This window comes from Pelodiscus sinensis, chromosome 25 (assembly GCF_049634645.1).
Source record: "Pelodiscus sinensis isolate JC-2024 chromosome 25, ASM4963464v1, whole genome shotgun sequence".
In the NCBI taxonomy this organism is placed as follows: Eukaryota; Metazoa; Chordata; order Testudines; family Trionychidae; genus Pelodiscus; species Pelodiscus sinensis.
Window position 1 is genome coordinate 84,061 of NC_134735.1, and position 21,137 is coordinate 105,197.

Genomic DNA, 21,137 nt, shown 5'->3' on the forward strand with positions numbered 1-21,137 from the left:
GTAACAAAACAAATCTAATCCCCCTTGTCCCCTCCCCTCACTAGAGTCCTGGAGGCCAAGCACAGAATTACAGTCCAATTTAGGCAGCTCCTTTACAGTTTCCACTCTGCTAGGAGGCTACTGCGCTAGACATTACCATCTATGGTAACAAAGAGCAGAGGACAGGAAGCAGTGGTAAAGTCAGCAGATCTCACTGGGTTTTCTCCTTTCCCCCCTCCCATCAACGTGTTCCAGTGGTGTTGTAGATGCTGGAAATTCTCCCCTCACCCTCCAGAGGCTTAAAAAGTAGCTCCATCTCCCCTTCCAAAGCCTATAGTCTAAGACTTGAAGAAGAACCTGGGAATGTATTGCAGAAGGGCAATGCTCAGACAGTAATATGCAAGGGATGAATAGGGCAAAGTCTCCTGCTTTAAGCAGAGGCTGGCAGTATAGACTCCTGGATTCGATTCCTATGTGATTTCACAGGAACTCTGTGACTCAGTTTCCCATCTAGGAAGCAGGGATAACAATATTTATCCTCCCTTGGAGCGCCTCAGCTGACAGGTGCTCTATAAGTGCCAAGCCTGATTAATTGCAAAGGTGCCACTAGCACGCATAACACTTTACAGCTACAAGAACAAAGGAGACTGGCATATATTTCAGAGCTATGGGACATTAGGTGTAAGGCAGTGCATTCCAAAGGCCCAAAAGATTTGCTTTCCAGAAGTATAATTATGAGCAAGCAACAAAGACATTTCTGGTAGGGAAGATTTAGCTGCACTCAGAGAAGAGGAATGATCCCCTAGGACAAGCAAACTCTCCCCCCCCCCCCATTATTCTGGGAGAGCAGAGGAGTATGAGGGTAACACATGTAGTTATATCTGTTTAGTTGCCATACGAGCTGCTTTCCCATTCTCTACCCCCCCCCTCAAAGCCCATCTCTGGGGGGGCCCATTCTACAGCCGCCTCAGATCAGACCCCGCCCCCTGGACTCCTTCTCCTGCCTGCAGCAGTGCTGCTAAGCCATCCCGCCAACCACGCCCCATCTCATTGTCCAATCCCGAGCCGCCTTCCCGGAGAGGGGCGGAGCTTTCCTCTGTCCCACCCCATGCGTAGTGTGGGTGAGGCCGGAGGCCGGAAGTGGCGGCGCGGGGGTTGCTGGGCGCTGTCTGCAGGCGGAAGCGGAGGGAGCCGCGCGCGGAGGTGAGGGGAGAGGCCGGGCTGGGGTACCCCGCCCGGACAGAGGTGCTGGGACTGGGGCCTCCGGCGGGAAAGCGCGGGGCACCCGGATCGACGGGCCCCTAGAGAGCGGCCGCGCGGGGGGCAAGCTGCCTACAGCCTGGGGCTCTCCTGGCGCCTCGCCCTGGAGCAGGGTTCCGGGGGGGCAGGCCGCCTGAGGGGGGAGAAAGGTGTATGGGGATGAAAGTGGGGGCCTCGCAGGTGTATGGCGGGAAGTGTACCTGGGGGAGCGGAGTCCTTCCCCCCCCCCGCCTTGAGTGAGGAGGGTGGGGGTGGGATGGGAGCAGAGTCCTCCACAGGTGCATGGCGGGAAGTGTACCTGGGGGAGCGGAGTCCTTCCCCCCCCCCGCCTTGAGTGAGGAGGGTGGGGGTGGGATGGGAGCAGAGTCCTCCACAGGTGCATGGCGGGAAGTGTACCTGGGGGAGCGGAGTCCTTCCCCCCCCCCGCCTTGAGTGAGGAGGGTGGGGGTGGGATGGGAGCAGAGTCCTCCACAGGTGCATGGCGGGAAGTGTACCTGGGGGAGCGGAGTCCTTCCCCCCCGCCTTGAGTGAGGAGGGTGGGGGTGGGATGGGAGCAGAGTCCCCCACAGGTGTATGGCGGGAAGTGTACCTGGGGGAGTGGAGTCCTTCCCCCCCCCCCCCGCCTTGAGTGAGGAGGGTGGGGGTGGGATGGGAGCAGAGTCCTCCACAGGTGCATGGCGGGAAGTGTACCTGGGGGAGTGGAGTCCTTCCCCCCCCTTGAGTGAGGAGGGTGGGATGGGAGCAGAGTCCCCCACAGGTGTATGGCGGGAAGTGTACCTGGGGGAGTGGAGTCCTTCCCCCCCCCCCCGCCTTGAGTGAGGAGGGTGGGGGTGGGATGGGAGCAGAGTCCCCCACAGGTGCATGGCGGGAAGTGTACCTGGGGGAGTGGAGTCCTTCACACACCCCCCTTGAGTGAGGAGGGTGGGGGTGGGATGGGAGCAGAGTCCTCCACAGGTGTATGGCGGGAAGTGTACCTGGGGGAGCGGAGTCCTTCCCCCCCCCTTGAGTGAGGAGGGTGGGGGTGGGATGGGAGCAGAGTCCTCCACAGGTGCATGGCGGGAAGTGTACCTGGGGGAGTGGAGACCTTCACCCCCCCCCCTTGAGTGAGGAGGGTGGGGGTGGGATGGGAGCAGAGTCCCCCACAGGTGTATGGCGGGAAGTGTACCTGGGGGAGTGGAGTCCTTCCCCCCCACCCCGCCTTGAGTGAGGAGGGTGGGGGTGGGATGGGAGCAGAGTCCTCCACAGGTGCATGGCGGGAAGTGTACCTGGGGGAGTGGAGTCCTTCACCCCCCCCCTTGAGTGAGGAGGGTGGGGGTGGGATGGGAGCAGAGTCCCCCACAGGTGTATGGCGGGAAGTGTACGTGGGGGAGCGGAGTCCTTCCCCCCCGCCTTGAGTGAGGAGGGTGGGGGTGGGATGGGAGCAGAGTCCCCCACAGGTGTATGGCGGGAGTGCAGGGGCATGCATGGGAATGGGAGTGGAGTCGTCCCCCCGGGCCTGTGAGGAGAGTGGGGGGCATGTGCGGGGATAGGAGTGGGGTCCCTCCCAGTACTTTCTGCCCTAAATCAAATAGTTGGCTCTAAGGTGCTTTTCTGAGTAGATTCCTTTAGCCACATGTTAAAATCAATTACATTTCAGTGAGAATATCATTTTAGGGGAACTACTTCTGTTTAGTTGTCATATGAGCTGCTTTCTCTGCCTAAAGGGATTTGCATGGAAGTGAAAGGGAAGGGGTGTGTGTGAGAGAGATCTGCTACTCTAGATATAAAACAAAGTTAAACAGGGTCACTTAACTATTCAATAAGCCATAAATATTAATGTGCACTTCTCTTGCTGTGGTCAGTTTAATGATGACTGTTAGTTACAGCTGTCATCCATTATGTCAGGAAAAGAGGTTTGGGCTTTTCTGACAACTTCCTGCCTCAACAGTTGGCTGTAAGCAACACTTCTGTTGTCAACAAAATAAACTCTGAGTTTAATCGGAAGAATACATGTTTGTGACTGTTACAGAAATAATTAGATCCAAATACTTTCCAGGGGAGTAAATGTTAAATTCATGTGTATTCATAAAGCATTTGGCAATCCTCACATAGGCTTAGTATACCAGTGTAAGTGTGTGGCACTCTAACAGAGTAGGTCTGTTTTCCTCCATATAGCACCATTCTGTGGATTGAAGTATGAGCAAATGCAGATAATGGTGAAAATCTATGGTGAAAACCTTGTGTGAAACACAACTCAATCTAGAAACTCTACCCCCTGGGCTTGGTTTTACTTCAGTTTTTCTGATTGCTAATTCTTCACTGTTGACCTATAGTCATTAACACGAAAAGCTGGGCATGTCAAATGCCTATTCACCTTTCTGCAGAGGTGTAGTGTGATGTGACATATTAGAAGGTGAACCAGAGGTGCAGACTAAAGAGACTGGCATCTCCTGAATAGGGATGTAGTAGGGTAGTCGTTTAACCGATAAGCAAAAGGTTATATGTTAATGCTATAGCCTACACGAATTCCTCTCTCCCCCTCTCCCTGCCTCTGGGACTATAGAATAGTCGACTGACCGATAAAATGTCATGAGGTTACTCGACTATTCAGTTAACCGATATTTAACATCCCTACTCCTGAATGGGTTAGGGATGTTCACTATCAGTTAATTGACTAGTTGAGTAACCTCATGAATTCTTGTAGATTAGTCGACTATTCTATTGCCCCCGGGGGCAGGGCCAGCAGCCAGTGTGCTCTGTATCAGAGGCAAAAGTGTGTAGTGGCAGAAGCCCCTGTCTAGGGTGGGGTCTGAGCCCTGGACCCAGCACAAGCCAGAACTGAGCTAGGCTGCCTACCTGGCCAGCTCCTAGTACACTTTAAATGCAGAGCTGCAGCAGGGGTAGATCCCGACCTGTTGCAAGCCAGGACTGAGCCGGCTGCTGGCCAGCCTTCTAAAAAATGTAATGGCAAGGGGAGGAAATGAATGTTATCTGTAACATTAACCTATAAGCTTTCGCTTACTGTTAATCGACTACACTAATACATCCCTAAAATGAGTCATTCGGACATAAGTGGTGAACTTGATCACTGTATCTGATTTTCAACTACAGTACTGCATATACAGTATCTTTTAATGCTGCTGTACCGAAAGAATTTTCCTTTAATAAGGGTAGGACAGCTATTTCAAACCATTGGTACCTCTTTACATGTCACCTTGATGTTCTCTTTCTCTTGTTCTCTGTACTGCTATTTTCTCCTCACTCTTCCATTTCACAGTGAAATTGATATCAAGGTTTAACTTTCCTGACCAAAATGCAACTGATCCTCCGGTCTTCACTGTGCTGGTCCACTGTCATGCAAAACTGGAGTGGCAGCTCTTCTGTGCCAAACTATGGGATTTGTCATGCCAATTTCTGGTACCATGCTAGAGTTACCAACACCTGAATTAGACATGCATAACAGTTGTAGAAAGTTAACCTCAGGAAAGCACTCTGTCCTGTTGTGACAAAAGTTAACCTCCTCTTGGGGAGAAAAGTTAAAGTGGATCTTTGTGTGATTTTGAGGACTCTAAAATACTTCTCTGCCTCTAAAGAGCCCATTGTGACCATGGTCTATCAACTTTAGACCAAACTATCTATATTAAAGGAAGCATATTCCATTCTCTAGTCCTGAATCCATGATGACTTAGTACTGTGTCAAACTAGTTTAAATTTTGAGTTTCCAAATTATTTGTAGGATAGGTGTATGTTACATACTCAGATTTTAAAAAGAGGGAATCTGTGCTGGACTATTCAACCTGATAGGAAGTGTAGCAGGGTATTTGATAAGTGCAAATCTTGTGTTGCAAGTAATTCTAGAGAAAAAAGAATACTTCAGAGTCATGTCACTCAATTAACAAAAAATTTTGCTAGCAAGCTTTTTATCCAGGTAAAGTTCTAGTGATTTCAGTTGAAGTTGTTATATAGGAGTGCTTAATAGGATCCAACTAGGTGGTTGATGTTTTTTCTCTCATGTTTGACAGAATATCAATTATGGGATAACTTTCTAAATCAGAAATAAGAGTCCTGAGGTATTGGCATTAAATATCTTCATTTCAGGGTCAATGTAAAAAAGTATTTAGACAGGAGACTACAGAACCTTGTGTCTTGGCAGCCATCGGGGGTGAGCAGTAATAATGTATTCACTGCTAGCCCTGGTAACTCCCAAGATGCATCAAACCCTTAGTCAATCATTCTGGTTACTGCCTTGCTCTCCTTCAACTGAAGCCTCACTCAGATGGTGTACTGAACTAGTTAGAAACAGATTTTTAAGCTTTTAGAAGATACAAGTCTCAGAAGTAGTATAAAACCTCTCAGGAGGTCAGCTCAGACTGTTAACTTAAAAATAAAGTCCTATATTTTCTCAGCTTAATTGTCGGTAGGATTGCAGAAATAGGAAATACTCATAATGCTGTTGGTAACAGGAGGCTCACAGCTTCTTATACTTTTCAAAGAATGAATCTGAGCAGAGGGTGCACATCTAACTCTAAGATGTGGGGGACTGTTGAGAAGTTATAAAACTAACATTATACTAAAAAATGATTAAACTAGATAAGCTATAACATTAAGGTTTCATATCTTGACCTGCTAAGCTAGAATTGCTTCACCAAACCCATACAATTGTATCAGAACTTGTTGACTCGAAGTACTGGTATTTAACTGGTTATCAGAGAAAGTGTCAATTCCTGCACAGGAGGAAGTTTTCTATTTTAGGGCGTGTCAGAATTGTTTTGTTTGGATTAATTAGCAGTTATACCTCTAAATCTGACCGTTCTATTTGTTTTTTAAGTTTGTGTTACGTATTGTTTTGAGTCTTGTACAAGGCAGATTGCTAAGTGTAGTTGGAAGACCCATGTCTACGTGAAAAGTGTGAGAGAGTGCCAGGGTGTGTGGGGTCCTGAGAAAATAATCTTAATTAAATGCTGGAGAGTAGCTTAAAACCAAAAATCTTATTTTTAGATGCTCTGGAAGTAAATTGATCTCTGAGTGAAATGCATGGGAGAGTCAACATGAGTTCTTAACTGGCCTGTTAATAGATCTGAAACTAACTAGAGTTGGTTCTTGAAGACCTCACTTGTAACTATTAACAGAAAAGCAACATTTGGAAAAACTTTCCAGGTGAACAAGACCTAAACTTAATTCTGGGATATAGCTACAATGTTAGGGTCTCCTCTGAACCTCAAAACCTTGTTTATCTGAAGAGCTAGCCCTGGTGTTTGATGTAAAATTCCAGTTCAGAAAGACATTAAAGTTTCCGCATGCAAAGATTGTAATGGATAAAAATAATCCCTGAGATCTCAATTTACAATCCTGTTACTGATAGTGAAATCTTAATTATTTGTTTGTATCTTACTGCATTACAGACCTTCAGAGAACCAAGTTAGAATCCATAATTTATAGATTATCATTTTATTACCTTTTTTGTTTTGGCATTTCATATTATATTAGATGACAGCTCAACCAGTACACTGCTATGATCTTTTCCTGTCACTAAATTCAAGTTGGCTGGTTTGCAGGTTCTGCTTTTATCAACATCAGTAAGGTTCTGGTCTGTATGATGAGAGCTCTTAAATAGTACCCTTGAAGTTGTTTACATCTGGAGAGTAACTGTTTACATCTGGAGAAGAGAGAGTGAGCAAGAAGAATGAGCTATGCTAGGCAGTTCTGGTGAAAGATAGTTGAAGTGAAGCAGACTCTTGCCTGAGTTTGCAGCAGTTAAGTAACTTGATGGTGCCGTGGCAGCAAAATCAAAGTGGTTACTATATAAACTGGGCCCTAACGCTGAGGGTACCCATGTTTGTCTATCACAACTAGAAGATAAAATTAATTCACCACTTGTTATGTGGTGCTAAGTTTACAGAGTTGACCTCAAATACTATACATGTAGGGTGTTCCTGACACAGGCTATAAACTGCCCAAGAAAATTCTGACAGAGCAGTGGTGGGAATGAGGGAGCCCATCTCAAGTTCTGTGAGAACCTTAGTAACATCTCTCTGGCTTCAATAGCTCCCTTGGAAGGGGGGTTGTGCATTCCACTATGTACAAGCCTGAAACATGTTGAATTCCTCCGGGTTGGAAACATCCCTCCATCTGGACTCTTTCCTGTTGTTCATAATCCCTATCTGAAATGCAGACAGATTCAGGGTAACAGGTCTGATCAGATTAAAGCCCCATATGGACTACACTAAGGATCTGTGATGTAGAATAGCAGCTCTGAATGCTTGCTTTTCTGTAAACCTGAGATCTTTTTGGAAACCTGCTTCCTTAGAACATTGCTTCCCTGAGTTTGGGGAGCGGGGTGTTCATTCTTGAATTCAGGGTGGGAGGGGAGGAGTCGAGTGCTGTAGCTTCTTTGTTGTATGGAGTAGGATTCACATGTACCTGGGCATCCTAGGAAATTGTGAATCAATGACGTATGAATCATGATCAACATCACATACACGCCTCAAACATCTCTAAACTCCTTCTTGCTGTAATTTGTAGCTGTTGATCACCTTTCCGTAAAGTCAACTAAAGGGGATGCTGTTCCAAGGAGGAAACTGCTCTCTTCCTCTCTGAAGTTGTGTAAATGTGCTGGGGTGGAACGTTGCATCAGATCTCCCTCCCCCCCACCCCCCTCCTTTCTCCAGTGTTTCAGTGACTCTCTTGTTGATTCTTCATACAAATCAGATGGAAAGTGACCTTATTTTTCCTAGTGACATCAGTGTTTCTTAACTGATGCTGGATCTGGCTTGTATCCTCAATGGGACAGGGAGAAAACATTTTATAGCAGGACTTGGGAGGCTTGCAAACAAAAGTAAAATCAGTTAAAATAGAAGTCTGCTTTACGAGACAGTTCTATTATCAGCTTTTTAAATAGTCAAACAAATCCAGTTTCCCTTTTGAGCATGTTAGAGCCAGCAACAGAAGGTGAAATTCTTCCTGCTACGGTTCTGAGCCCTGGAGGCTGTCTGCAATAAAAGGAAGTTGTGTGCTCAGGCTATAATAGTGATTCATGCTTCAAAATGTCTTAATGTATGGTGATAAGATTGAAGCATATGGCTGGCTGCCCCTCCCTGCAGTCTCTTTGCATTAAGTGTTCCTAGGGTGAGTTCTGAAGCTCTCTGGTACTGAGTAAAGCAGGAGTTAATAGAAAGTTTTTATACACTTCTCCAAATGAGAAGTTTAAATGACTTACGTGCCTAAGTCACCCTTGTGCAGCACTGAGAGACTAGTTCCCTGGTATAGACACATCAGCATGTAGATAGAAAGTATTAACAAGGGACACGTTGTTTCAGAAGCAGCTTTGCATTCTTCTCTTGTGCAGCTGCTTGTCTTGGCATGTGCCAGAGCATGTCTCAGTTTGGCATGCTAATTCTGTGGGTTGAGACATTGCTGGAGTCTTGGAATTCAGGTGTGGGCATGGCCACCTCAAATGTATTTTGAGGAATCAAAACTGCCAAATCTTATCTGAAACTTTCTTTTTCTAATGAAGCTGTTATACATGTAGAAAAAGAACTGACCCTTTGATAGCAATCTTGCAAGTAGTCCGTTATGGCTCTAATCACAGCCGTGGTTTTCCTGTATTCTGTAATATTTTGTGTCAGGATCTTCTACTTCACATACTGCCATGGTACCTGAGCACCTACAACAAAATACCTGGAAGCTGTCCTTGCTAGCCTAGCATGGATAGGCTATGAATTACTATGTAATAGATATGACTTGGTCTTTATGGACTGGCCAGTGGAGCCTCAAATGGGTTCTGGCAGCTGAGCTATCAAAGGTATTATCTGAACAATGGGTAAGCATGCTACATCTAAAATGCCTAAACTGGATGATGTGACTAGTCATGCCCCAGTCTGAGCAGGAATCTTAACATTGAGAATGCTAAGAATATTGAGCATTCAGTTTATGATGTGTACAAGGAACTAATTGTGGTAGTCTGTCTCTGCAGGTGGTGAGCAATGGCAGGTATGCAAAGCCTGGTTGAGCGGTTGGAGAAGGCTGTGGAACGCTTGGAAACTGTGTCCCAAAGCCGTGATCTGTATGGAGATGGCTCTTCTGAAGGTAGGGACCCTCTACTACAAATCCCTGTAGGTGGACTGAACACACTGTCTAGCTGATGATGTTTATACTAGACACTGAAAGTACTGATACTGGAAGGCAGATCTTCTGCAGAGCATGCAAGCTGATGTTGTGTAAACCTGAATAGCTGTACTAGGAGGGGAAATTCAGTTTCACACAGATAACATGCCCACGTAGAAATACAGGGAGGGCCTGTGGTTACTGTACTGTTAAAACAAGAACTTCCTGTGGGTGCAGTACTTCCTTTGTCTCCTTATTATCAAGCTGCTTCTTTCTTAAGCAAAAGTACATTTAGAACAGCATATGTCTACAAACTTGAGGATTAGCTGTGCTCACTGCACATCCCTTCTGATTTGAACAATCCTACCCACAAAGTGCTCTTCAAAACGAATGGAAGGAAGGTGGCAGGATTTGCTGAAAATACTCCTGATTAATACTTCCATCTGGTGCCCCTTAACTGCCCACACTTCTGCTCTTTTCCTGCAGGAATAGCTCAGTTTGTGCAAGCTTTTGATGCTCTCCTGTCTGGTCCAGTAGCAGAATATATGAAGATCAGCAAAGACATTGGTGGTGATGTTCAGAAACATGTAAGGATTTAGCTTTTTTCCCCATGTTGTAAATGGGACCACTAACCTAGACTTTTAAGAGCTGACTCAGAGGTCATTGAATTTTGCTTCCTTTTCCCCACTCCCTAGAGCAAAGAGCTAATTTGGGAAGATTCAGCATAGATGTAGATCCTTGGATAACCCTCAAGGGATCTTCATCTGCCTCTTGATTGTGTATTCCCCTAAGTGGGAAGAGGTGCCCAGTTTCAGTGTTGGTAAATTCTTGCCTTGTGTATCCTGACTCAAAAGTTTCTATTGAACCGATCTCCAAGAATAAGGGTTGTAATGTACATTAAAAACAGACCAAATGGCCCAGAATCAGCTGTCTTCACAAATGAAACAATGTAAGGGAGGCCAGAATGATCTCTGTAAATGGTATACTCCTGATGTCTACATGTAGTTACATTGTTCTATCTAGCTATCCTGTATGGCCTTCATTGTCATAGTGCAGTGGTCTCCAACCTTTTTACACCCAAGATCACTTTTTAAATCTCCAAACAGGCGAAGATCTACCACCCCGCCCCTTTCTTGAAGCCCCGCCCCTTTCTTGAAGCCCCGCCCCTTTCTTGAAGCCCCGCCCCTTTCTTGAAGCCCCGCCCTCTCTATTCACCTCTTGACCGCATTTGCTATCCCCAGCCCTTACTTACACACTCTGATAAACAGTTTATTTTTAAATTATGCAATGTATAAAATTAAAATCATGTGTTTATAGTTATGAAATAAATGGTCTGTTTTTTATTCATGCTATTTAAATCTAAAATGAAGCATTTATAATTATACATTTTGTGGGGACAGAGTTTCTGTGGCTGGGGGCAGGGGAGAGGGAACAGGGTGCTGGGAGGGCAGAGGACAGGGTTCTGCAGCAGGGGACAGAGTGCCAGTGGGGACAGGAATAGGAACAGAGTTCTGTAGCTGGGAACAGGGGAGTGGGGACAGTTCTGTGGCTGGAGAGTGGGGGCTGGGGAGTGGGGTGCCAGTGGAGGCAGAGTGTCCCCTGTATCTGCCTCCTCCCAGGATTCCCCTGCCCCCAGAGGGAAACCAGCGTGTGCCTGCCCTGGGGCCGACCCACCCGCGGTGCAGGGAAGCCCCCCGCGTGCCTGCTCCAGGGCCGACTGCCCCGGCGCAGGGAAACCCCACGTGTGCCTGCCCCAGGGCCGACTCAACCCTCCTGTGCGGTGCAGGGAGCCGATGCACCCTCCCGCAGTACACCCGGCAGAGCAGCTAGCTCTACTTCCGGAATTGCCGGAAATGGCGCTAAGCTGCAGGACTTCTGTGCATCCCTGGGAAGCCTACACTACCTCCATTTTCACTGGAGGTAGGTAGTGGGAGAGAAATGGGGGCGGGGCGGACAGGATGCCTCGCGATCAACTGGTCGAGGCCTCGCGATCGACCTGTTGGTGACCACAGCCATAGTGTATGACCACCTCATGATCTATTAAATATCTTCACAATGCCCTGTTAGCTAAGTTTTACAAATGGTGAACTAAAGCTGTGAGACGCTAATTGTGTTTTTCCCTACCTAAGTGACTTCCCAGGGTTACCCAGGACATGTGGGTTCAATTCTCTGCTCCATCACACCTCTCCTGAATCCCAGGTTACTACCCTGATCACTGGAGCATCCTTTTTGCTTTTTAAACAATATGAAATTGTTTTTCCCTTTCCTTATAAGGCTGAAATGGTCCATAAGGGCCTGATGATTGAGAGGGGTCTCCTGGTGACCGCATCACAATGTCAGCAGCCATCAGCGGTAAGTCTGGGGAATTCTAACCTAGGTGTCACAGGTCTTGGATAATCTGGCAGAAAATGGCAAAAGCCAAGGAATCTGGGCTCTTAAAATTGCTCCCAGAGAAACCTAGCTGAGAGAGGAGGTGACATCTGCCTTATGACTTAGCACTCTTCTGGTCTGAATAGCACGCACAAAAGGTCTAGTTCCAGAGAGTGATTCAAGACTCACTGAAACTCCTAAAAGATGTGGAGTATTTTATGGATTTGCGATAACTACCTCAGCATGTACAAAGTAGAGGTGGTTCCTTCTCACACTTGGCAACCTGTATGAAAGTCATATTTTATCTGTCACCAATATTTGATACACTTCCTACTCATTGAGCCCATTTTCTGCAACACAGAAAATGTGAAATGGCAGCTGTACTGGGATTTAAGTAGATAATACAGTGCTCGTAAATCCGCAAAGCGCTACACAGACATTCTCACCGCGGCAGCATAGGGGTGTGATTCTATATGGCGTGACACTTGAATAATGGCTAGAGTCTTATAATCTGTTTTCCTTAATAAACAAATCAACAATTCCCCCAACCTGTAGCACCTCTGACTGGGAGTGGAATCTGATCAGTCATGCACTAGTTTTCTGTTTACACCTGGATTTCTCTAGTGATAAGCATCTAAACCCCTTCTTGCAGTGTCCCAGTGGGAAAACTACCACCTCTGCTAATCCTGCTTCAGAATGTCAGGGTTTCTGTGCTGCTTCCCCTTACAATAAGTACAGAGTATAGTTCAGCTGCAGGGTTCTTCTTTCTGTCTTAAATGAGACTTCCTAGAACACAGAAGTCTGTTGAATTCATAAATGGGCCTTCTATGTAGATCTGATACAAATCAGCCTTGTTTAAAGTGGCTAATTCCTAGATAGCTTTTTGTAAAAGACATCTTGTAGGCCTCAAGGCAATTCTGTCCCTTGTTTAAAATGCCAGATGCCTGAACTCTGCAGCTTTTTTACCCAAGCATACCCTTACCCCAGGGGTAGGTAAGAGGCTTCCAGCAGACCAGATCTGGCCCGTCAAGCCACTGGATCCGGCCCACAGCCGCCTTGCCGGAACCTGTAGGCAGAGATCAATTCATGTTTTAAAAAGCCAGCTCCGGATTGCTGGGGAGGAGGATGGAGACTTCTCATGCTGTTCTTGACCTCTCTTCTCCCCCTGCCCCAGAAAAATTTCTTAGCTCCCATTGGCCAATCTCTCAGTTTCTGGCCAATAGAAGCTGAGAATTTTTGCTGGGATCAGGGCAGTGTAGGAAGCCTTCTCCCTTCCTGCGCCCAGAGCAGAGCTATGTGGAGCAGTGAGCAGCCTGCAGCAGACAGTCTGCCTCAGGTTTCTTCTTGTAAGCGCCTTCCAGCCAGAGCCTGCCTCTGACACCCCAGCCCCTCCCTTCCCCAATCCTCTTCTCCCTTTCCCCTTTCACATATACAAACCCTCTGCCCCTTCTGCACCCATACCCCCCCTTCCAGATCTGGCACCCCAATCTCCTACCCCAAATCACAATTCCCTTCTTCCCTAGGTCACATCCCAGTCCCCTGCCCTAGGTCACAACTGCCTCCTTCTCCCAGACCACATTCTTCCTCCTGTACCCCAGTCCCTTCCTGGAGTGTCCCCCACCATCAAAAATTATTGCCCACCCCTGCCTTACCCAATCAGAGCTCTAGATCAGACTTTCCTAGACTGGAGCTGGCTGGTGGTCCCAGAGAGCTGGCTGTCCTCTTCTCCTTCTACAGCTGGGCAGATAGGAAAGAATAATGAAGAGATGAACTTAAAGACACAACACTCTTTGCACTTTGCTTTAAAAATAGCTTCCTCTATTATGCTCCATATCTATCACTGCTGACTGGGAGGTGTGTGATTCCATATGGAAAGGAGGAGGTCCATGAGACCATCTCTGGTTTGGTTCAAGCTATTAAAGTGTGTCCTGTAATAGAGTAGACCAACTAAATGACCCGCGAAAGCTGCTGCTGAGCAGCTCATTTCCTATGTCCGATTATCTCAATAAACATTACAAAGCAAGATCTCTTGGATATTGAAGTATTTAAAAAAAAAATAAGGGTTTGAATTGAATTCACAAAAGTAATTTGATTGGGTGAGAGTCTCAAACTTCGAATTAAGTTTAGATAGTGAAGTGTCTTGGTTTGTAATGAACTTGTGACACAAACAATTACAGCATTGTTACTGGAGGAGCTGGGCTAGGGATCTAACTGAAACTTTGGCAATTCAAATCTTGAATGAAAGCTGTAGCTTAGAGGGATTCCAGTCGGCACAATACTAAGAACAGCTGTCTTCCACTTCTTTGCTACCTATTCCTTTCTGTGTTGCAGAATAACTTCTCCACACTCCTAAAACCCATTTCGGAACAAATCCAGGTGGTGCAGCACTTCCGGGAGAAAAATCGTGGCAGCAAACTGTTCAATCACCTATCGGCTGTCAGTGAGAGCATCCCGGCACTGGGCTGGGTGGCTATGGTAAGGACTACAGTGGATCTTTGGGGGAGGCAGGGTTTGCTGCTGCAACAGCCCTTCATTCTAATATGTTGTGTTCTCTCTAGGCCCCAAAGCCTGGCCCCTATGTGAAGGAAATGACGGATGCAGCCATGTTTTACACCAACCGGGTCCTCAAGGAATATAAGGATGTGTAGGTTCAGCTTGCTCTGCAAAGCGGGAGGGTGCAAACAGCTGAATACTGACATTTTTGTTTCTGATGTAATTATGGGGGTACATGTTAGCCATCTAGCGTAGAATCCTGAAGGATTAAGATAATAAAATATCTTGGTTTCAGAAATCGGCATCTACTGTGCCGGGCTGGAATGGCACCTCACTAATGCATTGTTTAACCTGCCTGCTTCAGCCAAGTTGCCTAAAATTAAACAATACCTAACACTTACATAAAAGTTTTGCATCAGTAGACCACAGAGTGTTTCACAGTCTCTAATGTCAGTCTCTAATGTGAGGTATTGCTGTGTTCCCCATGGAACAGATGGGGAACTGAGACTCACCCAAGGTCACATGTGGCGTGTGTAGCAGAGCAGTGAATTGAAGCTCTGCCTCCAAAGTCCTAGTTAGTGCCATGTCCCCTCAGTTGGCGTCTAGAATGTGGAACTTGAATGGCTGTGAACAAAGCCCTAATGCAAGCGGAACATAGCTACCATATCCCTGAAGACTTGCCTGTCAAACTCAATACCACTTCTTTCTTTTAGCAGTGTCAAGGTTTATTTAAAGCACCTCTACTTCAGAAACTGCTAAATTTCCATAAATATGTTGATTTTGGGTTTGTTACTGAGCAAATCACTGGTAGCAAGTACATTGACATTGATCATGTACCCACTCAGTCCAGGAACCCTTTGGCTTTTCCCCCTGGCCTACGTATAGGGGGCTGGCTTTCTGACTCAAACACCCCACTGCCTAATTTCTCACAAGTAGGCTTTAGTGCTGGGAATTGTTGCTTTTTGCTCTCTCCTTGCACTGATGTTGCTACTCAGCTCCAAATAAACTCCTCTGAAAACTAGGGGTGGGGAAATTTGAGGGTCCAATTTCAGCCACATGGTTTCAGATCTCTGAGATACTAACAAGCACTACTTACCTTGTATTGATCTTGTACCTCTTAGAGATAAGAAGCATGTGGACTGGGTGAAAGCTTATCTGAGTATCTGGGCGGAGCTGCAGGCATACATCAAAGAGTATCACACCACTGGACTGACCTGGAGCAAAACAGTAAGTGCTGACTGTATGTTGTCAATCAATAGTTTTGACCTAGGGAAACTGGTATTATAGGACTGTCACAGGAAGTAGTGGTCGCACAAGTTTAACTCCCTCTTGGGCATCTCTTACAGGGTCCTATAGCAAAAGAGATGGGTGCACCTACAGTACATTCAACTGGTGCTGCTCCTCCTCCACCTGGACCTCCTCCGCCTCCTGCTCCAGTCCCCACACACACTGGTACAGATGACTCTGCTTCCCGCTCAGCGCTATTTGCCCAGATCAATCAGGGAGAAGGCATTACTTGTGGTGAGCAAACTGGGCAACTGAAGGCTGATGGGTGGTGGGGAGATGAAGGGGAGCCATTTGGCTAGTAGGTTATGGAAGGAAAATATTGTAGGTTGTCTCTGCATGGGGTTCTGGGTCACTACCTGCAGACCCTAAAAAGTGATCTCTTCAATGCAGGAAGAGTTTTCTTACCTAACAGCATCCCCTGGATGAATGGGCAGGGACTGCTCAGAACATGAGATCCACAAAAGAACAAGGTTAAGATTTTGTAGTTTAAAAACTAGCGGGGAGGAGGGGAAGGAAGCTCTTCCATGTGCAAACCTGCACACAAATTACCATTTGCATGTTCAGTGACCCAGTGAAATGTGGGTAAAACAAAGCTCACGAAAATTTGGTCCTAGATTTGCATCTTCCCTAGAGAGCATGGAACAGCTGGAGAATTCTCGTTCTAGTTCTAAACATAACACTTTAAATCTGGCTCTGGAGCTCATATAATTAAATGCTGAACACACTTATCTTTCCCCCAGGTTTCTTTTTTCATAGAATCATAGAACTCTAGAACTGGAAGGGACCTCAAGAGGTCATCGAGTCCAGTCCCCTGCCCTCACAGCAGGACCCAGTACCGTCTAGATCAGAGGTTGGCAAAAGGGCCTCCGCAGGCCAGATCTGACCTGCCAAGCGGGTGGATCCGGCCAGTGGAGGCCCTGCTGCTCCTCTGCCACCAGGCCAATTAGGGCCTTGGGGGTAGGGGACCGCGCAAAGCCTTCTCCTGCCCTGCCAGGAGCACATGGTGCTATGAAGCACCACGCAGTGCTCGCAGGGAAGGGGCAGAGTTGAGAAGGCTTCGTGCAATCCCCCACCCCCAGGCTGTAATTGGCCAGTGGGTGGGGGAGCACGTGACAAAAACCCATTTTGTCAGTTGCATCTGTGGATTTTTTTTCCACAAAAGCGTATGTCCACATACACTTGAACCTCTTTAATCCAGGAAGCCTGGGAAACTTGGTATGCTGGATTGTGGAATTTTTCAGACCATAGAGGATATGAGGGTGCATCAGGGGGTTGGAGGTGAGGCACTTGCGTGGCACCCTACTCCTGGGGCACATGGCTCTGTGCCTCCCCGCTGCTATGGGAGCGGTGGGGAAAATCTTCCAGAGAAGCATGTAGCTGTGCTGCTGTTCCCCCTCCTCCTCGGGGAACAGGGAGAGGATGGAAGCAGCAGTGTGTGGAACTACTTCCTCCTTCACTTGCCAGGGTCTGTACCACCGGTGTCCCTCATCTGGGACATCTGGAGTACGGAGGTGTCAGTGTAAATCTGTTAGTCTTGTTGTTTTTTGTGGATACAGACCAACCCAGCTCCCCCTCAGATAATTACCACATTTTCTTGTAGGCTTGAAACATGTCTCAGATGATATGAAGACGCACAAAAATCCAGGGCTAAAGAATCAAAGTGGCTCTGTCCGAACAGGACCCAAACCTTTCATTGTTCCTAAACCAGCCTGTGCTGCTAGCTCACCAAAAATATCATCCCCAAAGAAGGAACCACCGATGCTAGAGCTGGAGGGCAAGAAGTGGAGAGTGGTGAGTGTCCATGTGCCAGCAAGAGTGATGGGAAATCAATAGCTGAGAAGGGTCTGAAAACATCTTTCATTTGAAATAGCTAGAATGTATTAACTTGAAGGAACAATCAGTCTCTGCAGCCTTTTTAATTCTTCAGAGAAGTAGAAGGGTCTTTGTTCACATGACACCTCCATAGATATTTACATCTGTAGCTCTTGAAATCAGAATAACTGGGTATTTTTCACCTTTCATCAGGAAAACCAGGAGAATGCCTCCAACCTGGTGATCCGTGACACAGAGCTGAAGCAGGTAGCATATATTTACAAGTGCATGAGCAGTACACTCCAAATCAAAGGCAAAATCAACTCTATCACAGTGGGTAAGTGCTGGGTCCCAATGGGTTGGGCTTCTGCCTGCTGGCACATCAAAGGGCTGAATCAAATTGGGGCTATGGTACAGTGAGCAATCTTTTCTCCTCTGCAGATAACTGTAAGAAGTTAGGCCTGGTGTTTGATGATGTGGTAGGCATTGTGGAGATCATAAACTGCAGGGACGTTAAAATTCAGGTAACTGCCCCCAACCTTCCTTGTGACTCTGATTGTATAGAACTCTGTCCTGCATCTTGTAGTGACACCTTTCCAGATCTGCCAGTTCACTTTTCAGGATGCAATCTGTCTACTTCTAATTAAGCATCTCCCTCCATTCAGGGGTTTTCAAACAGCCCTGTCTAAACGGGTGAAGAACAGAGAGCAAACTCCTCATACTGAGTTGGATGGATTATCCAGCTTCAGAAAGGCAATGTAATCTAGTAGGGAAAGCCAGGGGCTGAGGATAGGAGTCTGATCGAATTTCTGCCCCAACATTTGATTTGTGGTTATGGGCAAGTTGCTCAACCTTCTGTGGCACAGAGGTGTTAATTGCTTCCTTCCAGAGATATGGTAGAGTCCAGTGTAAAAGACTTAATCCCCTGAGGAAAATGCAAAACAATAAACAAATTAGTGGTTCCCTAGGAAAAGCTGATGCTACTGTAACCACGTCCTTGTTTTCCTCACTAGGTAATGGGTAAAGTGCCAACAATTTCCATCAATAAGACAGATGGCTGCCATGTGTATCTGAGCAAGAGCTCTCTAGACTGTGAGATTGTTAGTGCCAAGTCTTCAGAAATGAACGTCCTCATCCCCACAGAGAGTGGTGACTTTGTAAGTGTTTCCTCTTCATGAAAGGATTGGAGAGGGCAGCAAGAGCTGGAACGAGGTTGGGGGGGAGGGTTCAATGGCAGGAATTGGAGATTTAAGAACTATGGTGTCACATCTTGTTCCATTGTTTTACTGAGACAAACGCTAGCCCCTTCCAGGGAAGGATGTTCAGTGAAGGACCTGCCAGTTCACTCCAGAGAGCCTTTCTAATATCTGGACCTTGTTCCGTATTTTACCCTTTTAGAACATTAGAACGGCCATACTGGGTCAGACCAAAGGTCCACCTAGCCCAGTAGCCTGTCTGCTGACAGTGGCCAGCAGGGTAGATTAAATTTGCAGGATGGATTCTTGAAGCCCATCAAATGTAAGACATGGGTGCCCTCCCTTGGTCTGTCTTCTCTGAAGGCATATTCACTAACCAGCTGGCACTTGTTATGAAAACACTGTTGTTGGAAGTAACCCTCAGCCCTCCTAGTCCACAGAGGAATGAAATGTGTGATCTGTTAATTTTAGACTTGTTCAGTTTACTCTTCTAGAAAAAGTTGTTACATTTAGCAAGTCACATCTACTTGTCAAACCAGTTCTCTGTATTTGGGTTTTAAATCAAATTTTGTCCTTTTTGCTTATCCCAGAGTACATGTCTGCAGTGCTCAAAACACTATAGCAGGGCTACTCAACTTTGGAAGCCCCAGGGACCACAATGATACTCACAGCATGTGCCGAGAGCTGCAACTTAAGTGTGGTTGCATATACATGCACACGTATATACAAATAGCTTATTTCACATATACATGCACACGTATATGCAAATAGCTTATTTCACATTGACAGACATGAATACAAAGCATTTCCCACAATGTTCCAGCGCTCCTGGCACCATCTCCCTGGGGGCTAGAAATGCTGACACCCTGTACCCATCTGTTGCAGCCAGCCCATCTGCTTGCATCTTTCAGTACTCACCCGCCTGGGAGACACTTCACCGTTGTGGAGCATATTCCTAGTAGAGGCCATGTTCAAAGGATCACACCCATAGGCTGCACGTTGAGCTCCGCATAAAGCCAGACTTCACTGGGTGGCCACAAAGAAACAGACTGCATATGGCCCATGGGCGATGTGTTGAGTAGCCCTGCACTATAGAGGAATACGGAACAGGGGAGCGGAGTAACTTCTTAGCGGAAGACAAATTATCTTTTGTCCGCCACTAGGTTTGTCAGGCTAGGCAGAACGGGAATAGTCTCTGGTCTTTCATATAAATCAGACTTTTCATTATACATTTCTTTCACCCTCCAGAGCGAGTTCCCTGTCCCTGAACAGTTCAAGTCCCTGTGGAATGGGCAGAAGCTGGTTACCAGCGTGACGGAAATTGCTGGCTAAGCAGAATGGCATTGCAGCTTGTGCCTCTCCTTGCCCTAGCTGTGGGACAAATCTGCTTTCAGATGATTCTCTTAGATTTCCTGTACCTTTCTGCTCTCAAACTGCTTCTGTCTTCTACCTGAGACACAGCTACCTGCCTTCACTGAAATACCTCGGGCTGGGATTTGGTGTAGGGTGGCGGGTCAGTTGATCTTCTGCAGGAAGGTGCATCATCCCCCTCTTGTCAAATCTAACTGCACCATCAATCACGTCTGACTTCTGGTGAACTTCAGAGCCAGGTTTGGTGGCTGGCGTTCAGATCGTTACATTGGTTTGTTTTGTGTTCTCTTCAGACAAATTGCTCATGTGAGAAAGGAACGCTGCCCCTCTTTGAATCCAAATAAGGGTGTCCTCCCAATGTGGTAAGTTGAGCTGGCAGGTGTGTTTCAGGAAGGAACTGGGAGCTGCTACTAACTCCAGCTATGTGTACTAATCAGTGGCATTACAAGATGCAGAGAATGGCTTTGCTGGACCAAAGGCTGTGGATTGGCCATGTAGCAATTCCACCTTGACTTTCCCATTCAACATTCCTATTTGCTCTATGTAATTCTCTTTGTGCCATGGTGGGAAGATTTGCAGTAAACAGGTGCCACAGAAGATTGCATTGGAGTAAATGATCCATTCTGCAGTCTGTCCAGGTAGCAGCTGAAGTGTCCACTTCCCTATGAGCCCTTCTCCACAAGGGATCTTTACCCAAAGGGTTCCTTCTAAGCCGCTGAACTCTCAAGTTCAGTCTTCCATGACAATTCTTGTGAACCTGTCTCCTTGCTAGCAAGGGATGCTTTTTATTCATTCCAAATTCAGTATTTGTTTTGTAAACAAGAGTTCAACTAAATCAGGTCCGTTCATCCTTGCTCATGTTTAGTTGCTATAGAATGTGAAACTATTCTCAGCCTCTTCTCCTTCCCTTATTGCTTGGCTCTTTACTCGGCTGGAGGCATGCCATCTCTGTTCCAGGGCCTACACTGACCCATCAAGGGAGCTGCACGTGCTTGATCTTTGAGTTTCCCTGCCTCTGGTGGCACAAGCATATCTGACTGCATTTCCTCTATACATTGTGAGTGATTTTTTTTTTCTCTAGGATGAAACTCGCAAAATATGCAATTTTTTTTAAATTTTGAGACTGTCTGTAACTTGTACTCATCTTCTCCTGAGGCTTGTGGAAAAAACCTTTATGTACTTAAAATTATACAGAAGGTAGAATAAAGTTCATGCCAACCTGCTCATTTCACTAGCCCTTGTTTGCTGTTCAGAGGAGAAAGTACAGCTAGGAGGCTTTTTATGGCT

At 46.6% G+C, this 21,137-nt stretch overlaps 1 protein-coding gene across 1 annotated transcript; it reads left to right on the plus strand.

Annotated features, from left to right (window-relative positions):
* Positions 1–1,048: 1,048 nt before the first annotated feature.
* On the plus strand, positions 1,049–21,076 carry CAP1 (cyclase associated actin cytoskeleton regulatory protein 1). Its single transcript, XM_075908946.1, has 13 exons — positions 1,049–1,182; positions 9,191–9,303; positions 9,808–9,908; positions 11,596–11,673; positions 14,023–14,166; positions 14,250–14,335; positions 15,306–15,411; positions 15,531–15,705; positions 17,072–17,262; positions 17,497–17,620; positions 17,725–17,807; positions 18,297–18,440; positions 19,728–21,076. Exons 2-13 carry the CDS (start codon positions 9,201–9,203, stop codon positions 19,809–19,811), a joined length of 1,419 nt encoding a protein of 472 aa, XP_075765061.1. The 5' UTR covers positions 1,049–1,182; positions 9,191–9,200; the 3' UTR covers positions 19,812–21,076.
* The last annotated feature ends 61 nt before the right edge of the window (positions 21,077–21,137 follow it).